This window comes from Pteropus vampyrus, unplaced genomic scaffold, assembly GCF_000151845.1.
Source record: "Pteropus vampyrus isolate Shadow unplaced genomic scaffold, Pvam_2.0 Scaffold316, whole genome shotgun sequence".
Taxonomy (NCBI): Eukaryota; Metazoa; Chordata; class Mammalia; order Chiroptera; family Pteropodidae; genus Pteropus; species Pteropus vampyrus.
In genome coordinates this window covers 931,331-954,446 of record NW_011889097.1, presented here as the reverse complement: position 1 = coordinate 954,446, position 23,116 = coordinate 931,331, and the positions used below count along the sequence as shown (strand labels likewise).

Genomic DNA, 23,116 nt, shown 5'->3' with positions numbered 1-23,116 from the left:
AAGTGGTCATTATATACTGAGAATGCCCTTTCTAACATTAAAGATGATGCTCTTTTTTCTTTTATAATGAAACGAGAATTTTCTAAGACATTTGTATAACTATATATGTGTCTATATTCATGGACGTTATAGGTACCCAAAACTCTTGTCTAATGTGTTTGCTTTCTGAGTTAAAAATCTTTTTACATGCCGTAGAGTTTTGGTTAAAGGCCATCTTAATCTGGAGACGTGGCCCTGGTCGTCGAGGGAGTAGAATTTTCTGAGGTCGACGAGAAAGTGTAAAATTAATTTAGCTTGGCAGGCCGGCCCGCTCTGCCCTGGAGGGTGATGATGTAATCATCCAGTGCTGATCTGGCTTTTATCCAGACTTAAGCACTGAAGCATTGTTGTGTTGTACTTGTTTGATTGGCTCCTTCTTTTGGACTGCGGCCAATGCCTTGAAGACCTGATGTAGGAAATGAAACAATAACAAGGGAGAAAAATCTTTGAAAAGAATTTAAGGTGGAACAGTTTAAGGAAGTTTAGAAGTATTGTTTTTGGACAGTCTTGGTATTTTAAAGGCCGCAGCTAGATCATATAGAGCTTTACCTGTTAGATAAAATGAGTGTTCACATCACGATAAAATATATTAAAAGTCCAGTAAACTTACAGCGTCCACCAGTAATTAGCAGATTTGTGGACCGGACTAAATTATATCTTACAGTCTCACATCTGCCTCGAAGGATGGCAGTTATAGAAACACCTGCTCTGGGAAGTACAGTCGGACTTCATTTACTTATTTTATAAGCTAAGTCAGTATTTAATGAAAATCTTTATGAGCTTAGATGATAATTATGTAAAAACTAGTCTTGGTTTAATGAAAGTCTTTATATTGGCTTAATGTTTGCTAAGTTATTAAGTAATGATAACAAGCCAGTTAATGGACTTTAGAAATAAAGCACATTTATAAAATTTGGAAATCATTTAGGGGTAGACAATTAATTCAGCTTGGTAATGGTTTTAAATATTTACAGAATATGTTACTAATGAGCTATAAATCAGATAAAACAGATAATTTATCTTTAAAATTTGAACAGGAGGTTTTTAAACAGTCTTTCCTCTTGTTGCAGTAAATAATGACAATATGGGAGCCAGGAATCTCTTCCTTTCTCTCTTTGTTTTAGACTTAAAATTTGGGGGCTGTGTATTCAGCTGACTTCTGTTGATGGCCTTTCCTAAGGTGGGCTATTGTCATCCTCAGGGGTGACGTCGGTGGCTTTGCTGCCATGGTGTGTGCATACAGGCTGGTTGCAAAACTCGAAGGTGTAATTTGATGAAGCCACTGGTTAGGAACTGGGCAGTGATAGACTGGTTTTTATACCCGTCCCCTCATCAAATACTGGCGCAAAGAAAATCTGTTAAAATGATACGTTAGTCTTTATAGATGAACTGTTAGTCTTTTATTCCCCTCCCAAAAACATAATTATGATTAATAATGAAAAATGTTTGTAGGAATGAAGATTTAAGAGTTTGTTCTCATGTTACTGTCGGCATCTGTAGAAACGAGACTTTAAAGTTAGCACAGCGTGCCACACTTTTTTAAGACGTGAGTCTGTGCATTTCTAATGCTGAACAGAAGAAATACCAGTCATTTTTTATGGTTTGATATTGAAATGTATTTACTGAAATATGTTAATGCTTTGTTTCTTTCAACGATTCCAGGTATAAAAAAGTTTAGTGAGCTGGTCATTGTGCTGATTTTCTCTTAAAAATACAGCATACAGAAGTGCAGCGAGTTACAATCTATATTCAGTGGCGTTTCAGTGCAGAGTTACGATCAGGTTCAATCCGGCGATATCGAGAGAAGACTAAAGTTTCGGGGCCAGTCATCTGGTTTAATGTCTAAACACAGTAGTCGTCATCGTTTACTTAATGATCTCAGTTACTACCCGAGGTTTAAGGGCCTTGCAGCCCGAGCTCTGCCGCGCGTCACGTGCCTCGTTCGGGGCTCGCTTCGATGCCGAGGCTGCCGCTGCCACACTGCCTGCCTCATTCCCCAAGCCTTTTGGTAGCGGTTCTGCTCTGTGAGGTAAAGTCTTGGTAGAGAGGACTGACTACGTCATGCCACAGCTCAGCTGTCGAGATTTGCCAAGGGGACCATCCGAAAGCTCCGGCTGACACGTCCCAACCTCCCTCCTCACACTTCGTAGTGGGTTTTCATTTCTTCCCATAAAATTAACTCAGGTCTGTTGCATTAGTCCTCACTTGCTATAAAGCAAATGAAAATTTCTGATTTGATCAAGTTATGTTTTATAAGCATTTAAGTAAGGCCAAAGGGAATATTCATTTTATGTGATAAAATATGGATCCTGATTAGAATATTAGAGCATCATTTTTTTTTAATTATAGAATGGCAAGCTAAATTTGCAGTGGTAATTTTTACACTTCTCACAGATCTGGAGCCCTTCTTTAGTTGGTGCTTACGTGATACAGTGTAGCAACCCGGTTTTACATTATACCGTGACCAATAGATGTGTTCTAAAAGTTGTTTTATGACAGTTTATGCCTAATAAGTCAAGATTGACTTGACAATGCATTGTATTGAAGTTATTATAAAACGAAACACTTTCCGCTTGTTATCACTTTCACACCTGCTGTATTTCATTTTCCCCAGAGAACGGCCCCGGCAGAGCGCGGCGGCGTGCGTGAGTGTGAGCACGCAGACCGCTCCGGACGATCAGGCTGGCGAATCGTGGGACGAGCTGAGCCTGGTTGGCATTCCGGATGCCATTGATGTCCAGGCCTTATTTGACCCTACAGGTACGAGCCGGCCTTAGGAATAACTGCCTCTTCCTTCAGTAGACATTTTAATTTTAGCAAATTGTCCACTGAACAGTAAATAACTTTTATTTAGGAAGAATTGTGATCACATTGTAAAAAAGTGTCATTGGTAAGTATGCCTGCTTAGGTAAAGTAAATTGTCTAATTACGTTTACCTGATTTATTCAGCATCTGCACAGGGCCGATGCTGGGCCGGGTGCTTTCACAAGCATTTGCATTTGCTCTCGTGTAGACAGCATTGCCGTGGAGACCTGATAGTTGAGGAAAGAAAGTTTTAAAGGGGTCTGTGAGAACCGGGGGATCATGGCAGTCTGGGGCTGTCTAATGTGGAGGTGACAGACGGTTCTTCGCCACGAGGGTGTCCTGTCGTGACAGTACAGTACTCACGCTCATGCTGCGGTACTGTGGAGATTTTTCAGTACGTTTCATTCTACAGTATTCAACTGTACGTTGACCCACAGTGGTTCCGGTGCCGTGTGATGGAGAATTTGAAGACTGAGCCGCCATTAATGATCGATGCGAGCTCTCGGTGTGGGACAGAGCGGAACAGAGGTGTATAGTTAGTTTATGTGCCATACATCTTCTGTCATAAACCAAGTATTAAACAGTGTCCTGTACGTTTCATGTGTAAGATTCCAAAATATCTTATGGTACTATTTAAATAAAATGACTAAAAACTATTTTTTTGGTCAAAGACGTAATCGGCAACGCAGAGATTCTCAGTCTTCTGCGCACGTCAGAATCACAGGGAGGGTTTGCTAAAATGGATTTCCGGCTCCACTTCAGGGGCCAGAGACTGAGCCACGCTTTGAGAAGAGCTGCCTTGCCTTGGTGGCGTCACAAACCCAGGACGCCATCGCGTGTCTTCTGACGTGTTAGAATTGACTTGGGGGTTTTAGGTCTGTGCTTATTCGCGTCCATGTGCCGACGTTGCTCATCTGCTCCTTTCCACTTGAACCATTTAGGCACTTGTTGGGCTCATCACCGCTGTGTGGAGTGGTCACTGGGAGTATGCCAGCTGGAAGAACCATTATTGGTGAATGTGGACAAAGCCGTTGTCTCAGGGAGCACAGAAGTAAGTAGAAGGAACAAACATTTAAGCTCAGCTTTATAACGTTTTACTCGAGTCAACATAAAGTTTCCCGTGTAAGACTTATTTATTAAATGATTACTCTAATGTAAAAACCCTTAAAATTTGTCTGAGGAGCTGTGCAAACCACTAGAACAGGATAAGTTGTGCAATAAATGTAAATCTTTAAGATAAATATTTATATCAGAATACTTAAATCAAAATTTAAGTCAAATTTTAAACCTTTAGAAATGAGAATTATTAACCATACATCAAAACTATTTGATGAAGATTTAAAATTAGAGACAAGATTTGACAGGTCTTTAGTCTACAGTGTAGACTAGCTCTGTTTGATATTTAAAAAATCGATTGAAATAATTTAAGTTGGCAGTTCAGTTCATCTTTTTGGCACTTTCTCAAAGTCACATCATGTGCGTGATCTGCCATCTTTCCGAGCTTTTACTGTGATTTTCTTGTGATTTTGCAACGAGCACAGAAATAAACCCAGCATTTACCTTTCCTCTGTCGAGGGAACAAAGCCTGTGAAGCGAAGTCGCTTTGCTGGCTGCAGATTCCTTGTGGGTTTTCACAGGTATGTCCGGGAGAAGTGAAATCGCCCTTTCAAAGGGATATTAAAAAATGGAAATTTTAACTATAGAAATCACAGGGGCTTTCGTAGTGGAGGGTAGTTAAAAGCTCCAACGTGTAGTCGAAAAGGACTTAAGATTCGAGTAATTATTGTTATAATATTAGCTTCACTCAGATTATGAAAACGATCTAATTTACATGGATAAGTAAAGTAACTCACCTCAAGATGAGTGCTCGTTTTGGAAACATGACATTACATTTAAACACTTATGTTATCAAAATCTGAACAGTATAATCCATCATAGCCAATGCCACAGCCTGAACACACTTAGATGACCAGACGAAGACTGTGATAGGTGAGTGAGAGCAGTTTGTTTCAGGAACTAATTCAGAAGTAGTTTTGGATTCTTCCGTGACGGTGAAAAGCACAGGCATATCTAGGAGATAATCGTGGGATTGGTTCCACTGCGGTAAAGCAGGTATCCCAGGACAGGGAATTGTAATCTTGCTGGGGGAGGTTCTCGACCTCAAATTGTAAGAAACACACCCTTGTGCAGTGCCATAAAGTGAGGCACGGACCGAGGTATGCTTGTGCCATAGGAAAGGCAGTGGATAGAGGCTAAAGTGAGCTTGGTGGTGTCAGACTGAAAGCGAAGGACACGTGCCTACGCGTGAGCACGTACGTATCGACACGTTTCCCAGCGCCGTTCACTCCGAGGTAAAGGAAAGCTCGCCACACTCTGTCCGTTTTGGAGAGAAGGGACCATTCTTGTTCTTGAAATACTTACCGATGACTATTTAAGTGGGATTCAGAGATCAGAGCTCTGCCCTCCCCCTGACAGAGGAGTCGGCCACGGAGACCCGCATCCCGGCGCTGGCATCGAGTCGCCCGAGCAGGCGGGACGCGGGTGGCGTGCTGGGATGGGCGGGGAGGTGGGACGGCGCGGGGCCGGCCGCAGCCGGGTCAGGCTCTGCTCCTCCGCTAGAGTCAGTCAGCGCCTCGCAGTAGGGGCAGCCTTCTGCTGCCATTGCGCCTGAGTTTTTTTTGTTTGTTTGTTTTTTGTTTTTCTCCATTATCAAAATGAGGTGCAACAGGGTAGACCAGTTATCCAGAACTGCTAAAGTTTGTGTTCCCCGAGGAAGAGTTTGTGTCCCTGACGGAAATTTAGATGTACAGCAGCACGTTTGATGACGAGGCAGGAGGGATCGGCTTGGTGCGGGTCCCGGAGGAAGTTCGTGACACCGAACAGTCCGTGTGGCGCTTGTCTTCTGACCTTTCTGGGGATCTGTTCCTGAAAATACGCTTTTCACGACGTACAGTGTCCGCGTTATGTAGAGTTAGTCGCTGTAACATTGCTGAATTTGGAAAACAAGGGAGACAACGTGAACGGCCACACGGGCCGGGGCGGCCGCTTGAGCTGCGATGTGGCTCCCGCAGCGGAGCACGGTGCCGCCGTGACGCCGGTGAGGAAGGCTCCGGAAGCTCGTGCGGGGCGGCTCCCAGCACTCGCTGCTGAGAGAGGAAAGTGCGGAAGACCATTTGCGGGGTGCGGCCCTTTAAGAAGGACGGATGTGAGGAAATGTGCACGCGCATGCTCGTCTGCGGGAAAGACAGACAAGACGGGAAAACCAGAAAGGAAAGACGCTGGGTGCTCATGGCCGTGGGTGGGGGAGGGCGGGGGAGAGGACGGGGGGACCACGGAGCCGGACGAGGCTCGACAGACGCCTCTCACAGGCACCTTCCTGTAGCTCCTTGTTTTTCCTGTCCCCGAATTAGCAATTACAGCCATGTAGGATATGGGGGGACCAAAAGGAATAGCAGAGGTCAACCTCAGAGGGACAGGGAAGGGACGAGCTCCTCCGTGACTGGAAGACACTGTCTGGGCACCGTGAAGCTGACGATGGGAACTGCGCGCATGGGCTGTGGTCGGCGAGGACCCGACTTTCTCACGGGGTGTGGCTCAGCAGCTCTGAGGTGACCTCACATGTCGCGTGCTGCACGCGAGCAGCTCAGGGCGTCCGCTGGACGGCCACAGCCAGGTCGTGCCGTGCTGGAGAACGGGGCCACGGCCAAGCGCAGGCAGGGGCCGGAATTCGTGCCGTCGGCGTTGACTGGGCGGTGTCAGCGAGCTCGGGGCTGCAGCGTCCACACAGGCAGACACCGGGGCGCAGCTGTGCGGGTTCCCCAGCGCTGTCCTCCGCCAGGGCCAGGAGGCAGGAGGCAGGAGGCAGGGACCCCGGGCCGGGGAGCACCGCTCGTGCCCGATCTCGGTGACCGGCCACGTCTCGCCCACAAAAGGAAGCAGAGCTCCCGGGACTCAAGTGGCTCACAGTGCAGAGGAGGTGCAGGAGGACATGGGGGCCACAAAGTGAGCAAGTGCCCCCAAGTGTGCGATCTGCTGCAAGTTCCTAAGGGTTGGAGCAGCTCGAGTACCAACAAATAATGTGACGACCGTATCGGGATTTAATCAGGAGAACGAGTACGCACGAGGCCGCTCCGATGCCGGGGAATGGTTAGAAAGGAACAGTCACGTCACTCACCTAACGTGCTTCAGTGACTGCCCATGTCACCTCACTCTCCACCGAGGTCCAGGACCTGCTCCTCCCCGACGGGGGCGTCCAAGGCATTGGCGTCCGTCAGCCACCCTGGCCTCCTTGGTCGTCCTCAGATCCTCCGGACACACGCCCAGCCCGGGCCCGTGCACTTCCTGCTCTTTCTCTGCAGGCCGTGTTCTGGGGTGTGCGCATGCGCCCCTCATTTCCTCGAGGTGTTTATTTCAAGTTGCCTTGTCGAGTATTGAAAATTTCAAGTGCCGCCTCTCCCACGATGCCACTGTTTCCTTGTGGTCTTTGTGCCTGCCGACACCTGGCACGGTGTGTATTTACTCTCTACCTTGTTTCTCTTTCTCACTAAAGTAATAGGGCCATTTTGACGGGATCTTTTCTTGTTTTGTGGTATTCCTCAAATATTTGTAGCTTAAATGACTAGTACTCAAGAGCATTCGTGGAATTGTAGTTACAGACATGTCCAGAGTCCAGAATATTAAGGGAGAGCGCCAATGTGGTTAATTTTATATGCGTTTGTAAATTTATAATTGTCAAAAAAATTTTTCTAAAACAGAGTAAGTCTTTATAATTCTACATAAGTGATGGGAATGGGGGGCTCAGTGACAATGAAATCTTTACTATCTCAAAATACTCCCCAGGGACAAAGTATGTAAAAGTGCCGTTAGATTTAGATCACGTTTTTATTTTACCAGAAGACAGATGTTCTAAGTTTATTGACCTTCATTATGATGGCATGTGGCTGTTTTGTGGTACCTCTGTTTTCAAAGAAAAATCACCATTTTTCCTGCCTCTTTAGGATACAGGTACAGTCAACAATGAGAATGTAACGACTTTTCAGGGAAGTGTGCTGAGGGTTGAGTATTTTGAAAATGAACGTTTGGAATTATTTCCGTTGGCATTTTCTTTCCAGAAACAAAGTTTGCCGAAAACAAACAACAGTGAAAAAATATTCTCACATTTGTCACCAAAAAATCTTGGACACAGAATTTCCTGATCTGTTTGTAATATTCTTGAGAGTTTTTGTATGTTTTAAAGCCGTTTGTTAAAAAGAAAAAAAATTTTTTTTTTAATACAGTAGCTGAAAATTTATTAGGTAAATTTCAACAATTTTGGTTGAGATTGGAAAGTGGTGTGAAGTGATGCACCTCTGTTTAGATCTCCCTGTTTTGGTGAGAAATACCCCTCCTTAAACCTATGCAGATACTGAACTAAACCGGCGTCCGAGTCGGGCCTTTCAGTCTGAGAAGGGAGAGATCAAGGCACAGAGCTCACACGGGGGGCTGCTGCACCCCAAACCTCCCGGCCGAGCATGGCTTTCGATAAACAGTTGAGCACGCATCTTGATTACACACTCTCGTTGGAACGTGTGTCTCTCGTGTCACTTTCCAGCATTGGTCACTTCACGTCGTTTGTGTGACTCTTCTGTACCTTTGGTCCCCCAGCTAGAGCCGTACTCGCCTTGAGGGTGTGGGTGACCTCTGTCTGGGTGCCTCAGTTTATTTCTAGCTCCTAACAAGTGTGGGGAACACGAGGGCTCGGTTCTCGGGACGAACGCTGTGGGACTGGAGTTTGCCGGTGGAGGGCAGAACCCAGTGCCTTCGCTTGGGTGCAGAGGAACGTGCCACTGGCACCTAGTGGCCGGCGCTCAGCGTCCGGCAGTGCACTGGACAGCCGCCCACACGGACCGTCCCGCTCTGGAGAGCCCAGGTTTATTTAATAACGTTTCCTATTTTAAAATCAGTGTAGATTTCATGTCATTTCCTCAGTTGTTAAATGGCGTTCTTTATCAAGCAGTTTAGTTTTTCCAGAATTTTCTTCAGATTGCTTTGCAGTTTTTCCAAGGGGAGCTTTGTCTTGTGCTAGATGAAAGAATATGCTAAACTGTGCACCGTGTTTCAAGAGAGGCGTGGTGTGTCTCCTTCAGTTTCCTCTCTGGAGCCCTGGGAACGCCATCGACATGGTGGGGGCGTGGGTGACTCGAATATTCCCAAGGGGAAGGGTTAATTCTGCTCGCTAGAGATGTCCGATCATTTATTTCCCAGAAACCTCACTTTCCCGCATGCTCCTCATTGCCCCCCAAAAGAATCAACTCGTAAACCTCCAACACTATTTCTGTCCTTTTAACTAGTTTTGAATCAAATACTGTGTCTTCTCTGTAAATAGACCTTAAAAAATTACTTGTACCATCTTCCTACTTAGAATCAATAATTTCTTACGTTTTCTTCACCTTCATCCTCCGCACAACCCTGGATTGAACTTCTATTTTACTGATTTTGCGTCGGGTGTTTTTGGGTAAAACCAGTTCAGTCCTGTGAGAAGAGTTGTAAGTTTTAATATTTTGGGTTCATAGACTGCAGAAGAGAACAAAAATAGCTTTTCTATAATAAGATGGCGGTATGCATTAAGAATATTGATAAGTCCCGTAATGTAAGTTTGGTTAAAAATATTGAACACAGTATATGGTACAGTAAAAGTCTCTCCACACCCTTCCTCTATCCAGCCAAAAGTTGCTTTATTTAAGATTTAAAATATTGGTTTGCATCTGTGTACAGTGATTTGCAAGTAACTACTTTATCAGTACTGCTCTAATACTGTTTATTTTTTATATAATTCTAGTGCTTTACAATGTAAATTAAAATTATCAAAGCGTATGCCCTGCATTTCCCCGGTAGCCCTGGGAGAGGCAGGGCCAACGCTCAGAGACCCAGGTCCCGCGTCCGTGCTGGGCGTCCTTGGGGCTGTCCCGGATCCGAGACTCCTCGGAAGGCTCTCGGGGCTTGCCATGTGGTGATGCTGGGATCTCCCTGCCGTGATGTGGTGAAGTCCCGTGGGAAAGGGCCCTGACAGGGAAGGAGCCTCGTGCAGGCGTCCGTGGGCACATAGCCCGCAGTGAGAGGTCACGCAGAGCGGCCTCTTCCCCCAGCAGTGAAAAGCAGCGATGTGTGTGAGGCTCCTGCCCCGAGAAGCCCCAGGTGCTCACTGCGGCCAGCCGCATGGGCGTCCTCTGCCCCTCAGGCACCGGAAGGATGGCCCTTATCACTTAGGGAACTGTGGCAGCTCCCGAAACTCAGGGTCCCAGATGTCAGCTGGGCAGCAGGCCTTTCTGAGGATGCTAGTCTTGGGCCTGCTACATTAACCTGTTTTTGCATGATGCTAAAATTTGATTTATGTCTTAATATATTTTTCTCTATAGGAGAATAGTAGATACTTTTTAGTGTGTAACATTGAGTTATTCCTCGTCAGAGAGAGGCTGTGATAGTGCTTAGTTATGGTGTAAAAGAACTTTGGAAAGATATTGATAAAGGTACTTTTGACTGTGACGGAAAATTCCTGGATTTAACTCTGAAATCTACTTTGTCTGATACTAATATGTTCACTCCAGCTTTCTTTTGACTAGTGTAGCATGGTATATCTTTCTATTTTAACCTATTTGTGTGTTTTTATTTAATGAGCGTTTCTTGCAGGAAATGGTTTTGCTTTTTTTTTTTTTTGGTTTTGCTTTTTAAAATCTTACTAACAGTCTCTGCTTCTTAATTGGAGTGTTTCGGCCACGTATGTTTAATGTGAGTAAGCCTTCCTGTTCGTTCGTGTGTGTTTTTTTCTATTTATTGTTTCTTTCTGCGTTCTTTTGGATTATTTTTTTTTGTTTCCAGTCCATCTCCTTTGTGGATTATCACCTATGACTCTTTGTTATTTTGTTGGTTCTTTTAGGGTTTATAGTATACTTCTTGCACTTAATCACCGTCTGCGTTCGAGTGATACATAGTTCGATGTATGATAAAAATAAACTTCTGTTCCCTTCCGTTTGTTTCCCCTCCTGGACTTTGTGCTTTTACTGTCGTGCATTTGATTTTTACATATGTTATAAAGTCCATGAGACATTTTTATTCCTTGATTAAACAGTCGAATATCTTTTAAAGTGATTTCAGTAATAAGAAAACATATCAACTATATTTATCCACGTCACTGGCACTTGGGTAGTCTTTATTCCTGTGTAGACCCAGGTTTTCCCCGGTACCATTTTCTTTCTGCCCAAAGGATGTCTTTTAACATTTCTGACTCTAGGTCTGCAGGCGATGAATTCTTTGGGCATTTATATTTCCGAAGCACCTTTATTTCACCTTCATTTTTGAAGCCTGTTTTTGCTAGACGTAGAATTCGGGTTCATGTTTTCTACCCGGTGCTTTCCAGCCGTTGTTGTGTGCAGCCTTCTCGCTCACGTTGTTTCTGACGGACAAGCTGCTGCGATCCTGACCTTTGTTCCTCTGTACATGTCTTGTTTTTCTTTGTCCTCGCTTCCTGGTTGGTTGGTTTACTTTTCATTTTTTCAATTACAGTTATGTTAGTTTCAGTTGTACGGCATAGTGATTAGACATGAATGTAATTTATGAACTGATCACCCCCATAAGTCTGGCACCATATACAGTTATTACAGTATTACTGACTCTGTTCTCTACGCTGTACTTTACATCCCTGTGACTGTTTTTATAACTCACACTTTGTACTTCTTGATCGTGTCACCTTTTCACTAATGCCTGTACCCGGCTTCCTGTCTGGGGTCCCTCAATTTGTCTCTGTATCTGAGAGTCTATTCTTGCATAACATGTTTTTTACCTGGATGTTTTAGTAGTGGGCCACCGATCAGCGTGTGCATCGGTGTAATTTTCTTTGTGTTTCTTTCGCTTGGCATTTGTTTAGTTTCTTGGATTTGTGAGTTTTTAGTTCTCATTATGATTAGAAAGTTTTTGGCAGTTATTTCTTCAAATATTGTTTGTCTTTCTCTTCTCTTTTTGGGACTCTTGTTACCTAAGTATTAGGCCCTTTGAAGTTGTCTCACTTATGCTCGCTTTCCTTTTTTAGTTTATTTTTTTTCCTCTTTGTACTTAATTTTGTATAGTTTGTTTTTGTCTTCAAGTTCACTAATCTTTTTTTCTATAATTTTTAATCTGCCGTCAATCACATCCAATGTGATTTTAATCTCAGATGTTTTTATCTTGTGAAATTTGATTCAGTCTTTTTTATATCTTCCATGTCTCTACTTAACTTTTTGAATATATTGAGTACTTTTAATAACTTTTAATGTCCTTATCTGCTAATTTTAACATCTACGTTAGTTCCGAGTCAGTTTTGATTGATTGGTTATTTTCCGTTTGGATTGTGATTTCTTGGGGTTTGTTTGTTTGTTTGTTTGTTTGTTTGCTTGTTCTTTTTGTATGCCTGGTCATTTATCTGGATGCCAGGCATCATAAATTTTACCTATGGGTGCTGATGTCTTTTTTTTTTTTTTTTTAATTAAATTAATTGGGATAGCATTGGTTAATACTGGACGTCTTTCACAGTGGGAATTCAGGAGTTCTGGTGGTGGTAGTTCGGTGTCTTCACAGCGCCGGGTTGCCAGGTTCTTGCTTTCTTTATGTTGTCCATCCACAGCGTGTTGGTCTCTTCCTTGGTCCAGTTCCTCTTACAGCCAAAAGTTGGCAGGCGGGAGCCTTAAGCATCGTACCCTTCTAACATTCAGACACAGGGAGAAAGATTCTTTATTATTATTTTCACTCATGAAAATCCTGTGCATACGCTTTCCTCTGCCCTGGCAAGTTTCTGCTAACATCTCATTACCTAGAATTACCTATGTTCATGCCAATAACCAGTAACCAGTGAAAGTATTGGGACAAGCACCATTTGATTAGAGTCTGATTTTCCTCTGGGGCCAGGGAAAAACACCCTGAAATACGCTGAAACACATTGCCACTTATAGGAGGAAAGACTTCTGAACAAAATCGAGATCCTCAGGAAGGAAGAAGGTGGAATGGATGTTTTGTAGTTAAGTAACAGTGTCTATGATGGGAAATGTATTTTGATTGAGGGAACCTGAAAATATTTTAAAAGTTAGAAAGGTTAAGATGGTGCTTGGAGCATGGGTAAGTTTCAGTAGCCCAACGCAGGGAGCCTAGACAAAGTGTCGTCTTGAACAGTTTTAAAGTGCGAGGGTATGTGAATTTTGGAGGAATGGCAGACATATGAGAATGACCGGAGAATGAATAGGGTCGGAATAGTGGGGAAAAGGAATGGAAAAATGTCCTCAGCTTTGCATGTGAAGCTGGGGAATTTTATTATGCGGTTTCTTAATAAGAGCAGCGTTCACAGGTCTGAACTCTCCCTGCTTTTCGTAGTTAGATTGGAAGGTAAACGTGTTTAAGATTACTGGTGTAAGTAAAGGTCGACGAACGTAAGTTTTGGAATTTAGGTATCATGTGTGAAATATAAAAATAGACAGTCGTAGGAATAGCGTGGATAGTAGTGAGTTCCTTGTGAGTGGGATGGAGGTACCATGTCTCTGGTTTCAAGCCTGACTGTGTGGAAAAACCAGGCTGTGCTTAGACACAAACGCTTGAAACGTCTGTGGGACATCTGTGTCATGGTTGGTGTCACAGTCTTCCCAACATAGTGACAGCAAGTCAGACTGTCAAGGTAGAGCATTTAAAGGAGGAGGAAAAAGGTGGAATATTGACCCGTTAGTTAATGTTCAAAGGAAGGAGTCCAGCGAGGAGAAGGCTGCAGCGTGGAGTAGAAGTTACAGGACGTGTACTAGGAGGTACTGAGTCTGGATTAATAGGTTTAAGGAGCTGTGGCCAGTAATTTCAAATGTGTTTTGTAAGTTTTCTACATAAAACATGATGACTATATTTAATAGGGAGAATCGGGAATCTTGATTTCTTTTGTGTCTGACATAGTGTTAGTGAATGTCAAGTGACATCTTCACCAAGTCATACTATACCTGTGTGTGTACCTATTCTTTTTTATTATCTACAGTAAGAGGTTATATTGTCTCTTCACTCTAAAATGCAAGGCTATACGGAAGACATCAAAGATCAAGTATGGGTAATTTTGTCTGAATACTAAGTACGAAGTCTGGATATAGCAAGATAACCCAAGATTTGTCTTTGCAACGCTGTTGAGTATACCTGTACCTAAAAATTGATGTTCGATGATCATTTGATGTTCATTTTACCCTGCCAACTTGATTATTAAAATTGTACTTAGGAATTAAGTTGGATGGAAGAGGAAACTAGAAATTTCTGTTTTAGAAAATTGAGATTTCGATATGCCTATTTAGAAAAACGTGGATAAATTTGTAAGGTATAGTCAGTGAAGATGCCCCGATCTTAAGTGTTTTTCTCAGTCAGTAAAAGTCACGATTTCTTTTCAATCTCCCTTTTTAGCTTTAATTAAGTTTGATCTAAAGACGTGTGCTTACCTTTGCGATGAGGTGAGGCATGTTCTTCGGTCCGGTAGAGAGTGCGTCTGCTGTGGGGCATGGGGGGCAGAGACCATCAGAACTCGCGTGTGCACAGACACCTTTGGGGTGCTGCTGGGACACTGGTAGTTATTTGCCTCCAGGGAGAGTGTCCTGTGCGGCTTTGTCAGGCCATCTCTTCATCGTATACCCTTTAGGAAGTTTCGAATTTTGAGTCATAGTAACGTATTTCAGAATTAAAACTCTTTTAGTTTCTAATGTGTCCCTGAAAATCTATTTCAAAAACTCATGTCTGTGGTTTTGCGATAACATTTAGGTGTTTTGAATTTTATGTCGTATGATGCAGGAGTCCAGTTTCATGTTAGCACACACGGGGAGCCAGTTGTTACTGATCATTTATTGAAATTTCTTTTATCCACTAATTTGAAATGTAAGCTCTGTTGACTAGCAAATGTTTAATAATGTACGTGTGTATGGTTTCCAAGTGCTCTCTCCATATACTCTGCCAACAGCACCGCACTGCCATGGTTGCTAACGGGCGTAAGTCTTGCTACCTGGCAGGGCACACATCATTTCCAGCTCCGCCTGTAGCAGAGAAGCTTGTGTTGGATCAGCTCTGACACTGACAACAACTGGAAAAGCTGGGTAAAATATTTTTTTTCAGAGAAATATTTAAAGATTAGAGAATGAACGCTCAGAGAGGCGAGGACTCGAAGGGGCGAGGGCCCAGGGGAGGGGTTATGCTGATAGGTCAGCCTGACAGTAACTTAGCTTTTCTCCTCAGACATTTGTCTAGTTTGTAAAAAACAAGCCGAGAGGCTGGAAAGCGAAGGGTTTCTGGCAGTCTCTAGAGCTAGAAAGGCAAAAATAAGACTCATGGTTCATTAAATGCTATAGACTTTCATTCAGGGTCCCTCGAGGCTACATCAGAGGTCAGTGATTTATGGCCTGCGGGTCAAATCCAGCCCCCCACCTGTGTTTATGTGGCACACAAGCCAAGGTGCTTTTTTACATTTTTAAATAGTTAAAATAAAAAGAATGTATTTGACAGTACATGAAAGTCATATGAAATTTAAATTTTCGTGTTCCTAAATAAAGTTTTATTGGAACAGAGCCACACTCATTCATTTGCATGTTATCTGTGGCTTCCGTACTCCAGAGACAGACTGGGGAGTTGTTGCCGCAGAGACCACGGCTGCTCCGCAGGGCTGTGGGTGTGCCGCGAACCACAGCGCCACCGTCACACTCCATCGCTGAGAGCCGCTCGTGTTGTCCCGGCCGCTTCTGTCTGTCATTACAGTCGCACTCCCCTCTCACGGTAGAGCAAGGAAACCGGGCTTCGTGTGCAGCAGTTCCGAGGAACGGTGGGGTGGATTCTGTGGTTATCCAACTAGATGGCAGAGCATTAAATCTGTTATGCAGGGACTATCGTGTTCGTCGACATTACCAGGTTGAGCACTCATCGCGCTATTCTGAAGTCACAGGAAATTAATGATCAGAAAAAAATAGTAAATTAAAATGGACTATCTCATCACGGCAGAAATTCTTTAAAAAGGTGAAAAATGAACGTGAAGCTACAACTAAAGTAAGTTTTTGAGTGGCTCATTTGTTGTTAGCCGAGCAAGGAAAGCCATTTATCAATGGCGAGTTAATTAAATCATGTTTGACTTCTACAGATGAAGAAACACGTGCACAGAAGATAAACTTTCTGAGACTCTTACCTTTCTGTAAGAGTACCTGCTAAAGGTCGAGGACATTGTGGGCAATATCAAGAGTCATTTAAGCAAGGCAAATGGTTTCTAGTGGTTTCTCTGGGCTCTTGTTGAGTCAGTAAATGTCACAGTGCTGCTCAGTTATTGTTTATTCTAGGAGTCATGCTGAGTTTGAAGTGACTGAGAATTAGTCTTTATGAGTCGTCGGCATGAGACAACTACAGGGCAGATATTTTCAAAGAAGCTGAGAAAACAGTAATTCAGTACAACCTGAAGTGGAATCTGTTAAGATGTGTTACAGTTAATGGTGGTAAAAATAAGCGTGGAGCAGAAAAGGCTTTAGTTTAGTTGGACAAGAAACATGATGGTGTTTAAATGCCTGTCCTTATTCATTGTTTTTACTCATCTTTACAGAAAATACTTAAATCTGTCTTGAGTTATTAACCCGCTAGTATCAAGTGGTGAGTTTTGTTTACGCTTGTGGATGTCACCATCTCACTTCCCGGGATTTTTGTCAGATAGAGACGTTGAGTGTTCAGAACTGCCCTGCCTACCACAAACCAGTTTGATGACTTAACAGCAGTGAAGTTTTGTCATTTTTTGAACTGAGGGCTGAGATTAAAGTTTTGAGTAAGAAGATTGCCCTCAACCTCTAAATCAAATACTTAACGGACGTGGAAGTTAACCCTTGCTGCAGACTAACAATAGTTTCTAGAGAATTCAGGCTAAACTTTCAACGCAAAGCGTGGCTTTATCGCTGCTTTACACTGTGGTGAGGTCAGTTCTGCAGCCTAGTGTTTGCACAAGTAATGTCAATGCTTTATACGCTTTCCATGCCATCAGAAGTTAAAATGCAAGATCTTCCTTCCCACGTAAGTTGGGTGCAGAAATATTTTCCAAGGTCAAACTACAGTTCAGGTAGGACCTTTTGGACCTTGAGGCAAGTACCAAGGAGATTTTTGTATTTCAGAATCCATTTAACTCTGTAATTGAGGAGCGTCAACCTGTCTTTTAATTGAAAGGATTATTCTGTGGTATAATGATATGCTAAAACCAAAGACGGAGACTAATAAAATTTATAAGCGACTTTCTAAGGTGGGTATGTTTAGATAAAATTATATGCCTGTGGATTGATATCACTATTTGGCAGCACCCCTCTGCGATATATATTTTATCAAAGACGGATATGTGAAATCTCATATGTCAGAATAAACCGATGAACATTTACTATCCATTTTGATGACAGAGAAAAGTTAGTTTGAACTTAGGTTAAGTGAAATGTAACTCCTCTCCCAAATTCCAAATTCCAGTTTTTTTTATTAGTAGTCCTGTGTTACAACAACAAAAAAATTATATTTATTACCATATTTAGAATAATAATTATTAAAAGTTTGTGGAAAATTTTTTTCTCTCATAATAGAGAAGTACTTATATCTTTGATTTTGCCTCTCATCCCAAAAGCCTAAAATATTTACTATCTGGCCCTTTTCAGCAGAAGCTTGCTGATCCCTGGGCAGTACCCTCAGTGTAAGGCAAAACTGGGGGAAAAAAAAATCCGTCTTCACAAAGTCTTGAAACTCAGCTAGGTTCAAGTCGGCTCATGTGCACGTTGAATAAAAAGTCACATTCTCTAGCCTAAGTACCTGTCCCCACTGGAGCGGTGGCAGAGGACGCCTACTAGAGAATCGGAACTTAGGCCACTGCACAGAGGTGACATGCCCACGTCCACCGCAGGGTCAGTGGGGGCCAAGTGACAAGCAGGAACCTTCCCAGCGCGGTGCAGGTTACGGATCCGAACTTGCACACCCTCGGGGGGTCACAGAGTGGTGCCACGCCTTGCATTTTTTTATCCCCAAAGCACAGTTTCAGATAAGAGCTGCTAAACAGGAGATTTAAACACAAACAACAGTTTCGTAAGGTAATAGTCAAAATGTGCTTCCCCCCAGATCTTTATTTTTGAATTTCCTGTGTCACTGTGCCTCATGCACACGTGCGCACACATATACGTATATGTGCGCACACATATACAGAGTTTGTGTGTAATACAGAGTTTGTGTGTTTAAGCACTTACATAAAGTGTTCTTTGCACATTTTGAAAGCTGCTGTTTTTGAATAGGGAATTTAACCTACTTACATTTATTGTTCGTGGACTTGAATATTAACTTAGCAAGTAGTAACATTTTTGTTTCAAATTTTGTTTTGTACGTCTTGGAGGATATTACTCTTTTTCGTTTTTGCAGTCAGCGTCGATCGCTGATAAGTGATGCCTGATTCTTTTTTCGTTGGAAATGGCCTAGTTTCCTTTTTGTGAGGCTCCCCGAACTTTTCCTTGATCCTTGTTTTCTTAAAACTTGGCCAGTGTTTCTAGGTGTGACACATTTTAATGTGAAGCTGGCATTTTTTGTTCAGGGAGGCGGCGTAGCAGAGATTGAGTGGGTGGGGCTTTCTCGTGAACAGAGGTCAGTGGAACAGATGGGACTGTCTTTCAGCTTCTATGCCTAACGTTAGCTCCTGTCAGACATTTTCATGAATTTTCTTCTAGAATAGTTTCCCTGATTATAATCCTTTCTTCCCCTCTTATTCTGGTTCTCTTATTAAGCAGACGTTGGTCCTTCTGGATCAATTTCCTGTGTCATTTTACCTTTAGCTTTATTCTTTATTGCTGCATTCTGGGAGAATTCCAGATGACTAATAAGGAGAAAAGTTTGGTCAGGGTTAAAAACAGTTGGGTGTGGAAAACCTAATAAGATTTTTTGAGTGTTTAATTCAAACCTATGTTTGTAGTTTCTACAGTGTTGATCCACAGACCACTTTGTTGTTACCCATGTGTCCCAACGAAAGAAGAGGCACAGGGAACCACCGCCACCTTACAGAAGGACTGGCGCCCCTCCTAACTGTCCTTAAAAGTACGCGTTGTAGGGTCCTTGCGCCTCACCAAAGGCAGCGATGCAGTGAATTTGGGGGCTTGGTTCTCCTCGCGGTGCTTCGAGGTCCTTGTCACAGTTGATCACATCGCTGTAGGAGACCTGATTTCACAGAGTGTACCCCGGCCTGTGTGGGTGATGGGGAGATCTGCGGGCGATGCTCCCTCTCTGCGTCGGCCTCGGAGCGGTCCTGCGTCTGGGAGGCCTTTGCTTTCCTTCCCTTCGGTGTTCCTGCGGGGACACCGTCATGGCCTTGAGGCGCGGGAAGGGGCACCGCACGCTGCGCCCTGATACTTGCGTCTCTTCGAGCACGGAGCCCGTTGCTGTGGTTGATAGAGAATAAATCCCTAATGAATGGACAAGCCTCGGATTGTCCTCGGGCTTGTTACTGTTTTACAGCTCGTAGCTCATCTTTAACCTTAACCAGAAATTTTGTCGACCCCGTTCTGTATTACAGGTTTGTTTTGAGAGCTGCTTCCTGTTTTCAGTCTAGTGAGATGGGAGTTCTGGAAGTTTCTCAGACTCTACTCGCGTTTGGCCGCATGCGTGCTCGGCTGCGTTCTTGGACTAATGTCGAAATGTACTATAACACTTTTCTCTCCCTCTCCTTTCCTTTTTTTTTTTTTTTAATGATTAAAAAGGTAGGGGGAAAATGCTATTTAGGAATTTTGAATAATGATTCAAATAAATTGTTCAGGTGGTAAACCATTTAAGAGCTAGTTACCTTACTTTTCCTCTCTTCAAAGTTAATTAGCTTTGTAATTGTTCCTTAGTTTATAATTTGTTTAATGTCTAATATATGGTTTACGAGAGTGTTGACATTAAAGAAGTACCCTGTGGAATTTGACTCTGATATTTTCTATAATTTTACAAATGCTTTTTATTTGGTTCAAAATAATCTATTCCAGCCTATATGTAAAGTATACATTTTCTTTCAATGCCAAATGTCTTTCAGTTGCTATGTAATTATAACAGATGGGTTTGAAGCATTTAATTAAGTGCAGTTAATATTTTATTTCTCTTTCTCTATTCCCTGATATCTTTATATGTTATTGTAAATTAGTATGTTGAATACATTCCAGATTTCTTATAGTAGTTTAGCTAATGTCAGAAAATAGTTTCCATTGCAAATGTGATTAAGAGAACATGTCGATGTTTCTAAAATGATATAGACACTGGGAAAAGGATCAATTTAAATTATTTTGTTTCCTTATTCACTTAAAAGTTATTATATTTTATTTGCCAGAACCATTTTTAATGCAAGAGGCTTCTGTGTAATTTCTCATATGCTATAAAAGTAACAAAGATTCTAGATTTTTAACAGTTCAGCACAAATCATTAGATGCCGATGAGCTAATAAAACCATTTGTGGCAAGTGATTGGACTGTTGAACACATGTTTCTCTGTGAGCGTTTTGGTCATGATGCAGGAATAGTCAGGTTCGCCTAGACATCGTGCATGTTGTCCTAAATACACTGACCCTTTCCGGATACCTCAGGAGGTTTTAAACTAAAAATATATTCAGTTTGGAAAAAGCTAGTTTTTACACTCTATCCCTTAAGAGAAATATGGCTTTATTTATTTACTTCTCTGTTTTTAATGCAGTAACACCCTTGAGTACAAAAAGAACGGACATGTTTACTAGTCTGTGGATTTGTGGACATTATATAAAGTTTAAATGCCACAAATATAACGAGCATTTATGCATAACTGAGAAGCTGCATAAATCTGTGGGCCGCACTCGAAGTGTGTCGAGGACGCCAAGAGGCACCAGGCTGTCTCCAGTGGACCGAAGGTTACGAGCAAGGCTTTGATGGCGTGTGATATCTTATGTAGATTGACACATAAAACGTGGACGTTAATTACAACTTAGAATTATCGTATTCTGATGAGTTAGCAGAATCCGGAGTCAGTGTATTAGCCTGTGAAGGTATGCATAGCACTGTTAGCAGCTCTGTTACTTGAGGCTCAGTTTTCCGAGCAGGATTGCCCCGTTTGCCTTTAGCCGTTTTGGCTGTGCTCTTCATGAGCCGCAAGTGGCAGAGTTGCAAGTTGCAAGTCACATGAGGTGCAAGTGAGATTACCTGGAGAGCCATCCGTTTGGCGCCCATACACGCCAACGCCTGCTTATCAGGCAGCACGTGCGCTGCTGCGGATGCCAAGGTGGCAGTTTCCTCTGCTCCAGGGTCTTGGACTAGGCTGAAAAGAGACAGTTCGCACGTGTTGGTGTAGACGCTGCAGCAGAGGACTGTATAAGACAGACACCCAGGCGTCTTAGAGAAAGGTTTTACGCTGTATGATGCAGGCCCCCAGCAAAGGCTCCACAAAGAATGGGATTCCCAAAATGGGCTGGGAAGGGTAAGCCAGAGTTTGCGCATCCTTCTTAGGAAAAGCCGAGTTAAGTCTGTGCAGCATTGTGGGTAATCCCCACCAGCTTCTTACACATCATTGCCTTTGACTTCCCCTGCCAGTTGTGGGGCTTATTTCTCTGTTTATTTCTTAGCCATTACCACTTGCAGGAGAATAGAGGCAGGTTGAAATGGGGGGGGGGGCGGCAGGAGCGCAGAGAGGAGATACTCATAAGACCTTCACATTCCTAGCATTTATTAGGAAACTTAACACTACTTGCTACATGAAATGTGTAAATTTGTTGCATTTAAGAATATTGTTGCCCCTCGTTAGCTTATTAGTCGTGATTGAGGACTTGATCTCATACTGATTTTTAGGCAGGGTGAAAAACACCAAGAGGTTTTATAAATCACATATGTTCATTTTTGTTTGTTTATTAATGCGATTTAATCACTGTTAAAATGACCCTCAACTAGACACCTGCTCTTTTAATCATATTACTGATTTAAAAAAAAAAACGTATTTACACACTTTCACCAAAGTCAGTAGAAAAGGTGAATGCTCACGACGGGACCTGAGTAGACGGCGAATCGATGCTGTACTGGACACCGAACTGCCCACCGTAGGTCTTACCATCTTTGACCGATCCTTTATTTGGAATCCATTCCAGGGGCACGGCATCCTCTGACGAGTCATCTCCGAAAACGTCATTTCACACCTTCCTCGCCCCGCGACTGAACGTCCCCTTTCCCAGCTCCCTAACGAAGCGTCTCTCCCTTTGCTCCCTTCAGCGATGTGCGTTTTGCAAGCACCTGGGAGCCACTCTGCGGTGCTGTGACGAGAGGTGCACGCAGATGTACCACTACCCGTGTGCGGCCGGGGCCGGCACCTTCCAGGACCTCAGCCACTTCTTCCTGCTGTGTCCGGAGCACATTGACCAAGCCCCTGAGAGATGTAAGTTCACTGCAGTCGCGACTTCCCGCGTTTACCTGTGCACCCACTTACAGTCACAAATGTGTACGTTCCCGAAACGTGGCTCTGCTTGGATTACAAGGTGACGCGACATAGTCGTGATCATCCGAGGGACCCTTGCCGAGGTCCTTTGGGGGAGGGACGCTGTTATCAACAGTATCATTAAAGTTAAATCCGAAGAGTAATTTCCTGAAAAAGTCAAATGTAGTTTGCATGCCATTCTTATCTTAAAAAACTTTAAGCCACTGTAGAAAGATAGAAATACGAAGTGTATAATATTTTAGCGTGTGCTATAAAGTAAGCCATTTAAAAGGTTAGATGGTATGCAGTGCCTTTTCTACTAAACAGCCACCCAGGTGCAGAATCAGAAGATGACTTAGGTGTGACTTCAGGACCTACGCTAACAGGGCCCCCACATACTCACTCGGAAGGTCACCGTGGAGGTGCCTCGGCGCCGCCCCGCGGTCCGTCTGCCTCGGTTGGCTGCCGTCCTCAGCTGCCGTCCTCAGCCCTGCTTTCTCCCTTTCTCTTCCGAGCACTATTTGATAATTAAGTGAAAATGTTTAAACGTTTGAATTTTATGTTATACAGAAAATCATAACTCTTTCCTGTCTCTGTTGTTAAACACAGAGACCCTACCTTTTTCTTTTCCTCTATGAATTTCCAATGAGCATGTATCGCTTTGAGATCTTCCCCCTAGTCAACTGAATTTCCAGTCTCATTATGAAATCTCTGTGATGCTTTATTCAGTCTTTTTTACCTAATTGTCAGCTTTTACCTTTTTCTTAGTCATGTTCATAAAGACTTTCTTCCTATCTTTTCCCAGCTCTGTGCACCATAACTGTAGCAACCTCAGGCT

At 43.2% G+C, this 23,116-nt stretch overlaps 1 protein-coding gene across 1 annotated transcript in view; it reads left to right on the top strand.

Moving 5' to 3' along the window:
- KMT2C (lysine methyltransferase 2C) overlaps positions 1 to 23,116 on the top strand; it is a 226,149-nt gene that overhangs the window by 73,258 nt on the left and 129,775 nt on the right. The window contains exons 4-6 of the mRNA XM_023521782.1: positions 2,559 to 2,799; positions 3,786 to 3,895; positions 22,077 to 22,239. Coding sequence (XP_023377550.1) covers positions 2,559 to 2,799; positions 3,786 to 3,895; positions 22,077 to 22,239 — 514 coding nt within the window. The remainder of the gene's footprint in view (positions 1 to 2,558; positions 2,800 to 3,785; positions 3,896 to 22,076; positions 22,240 to 23,116) is intronic.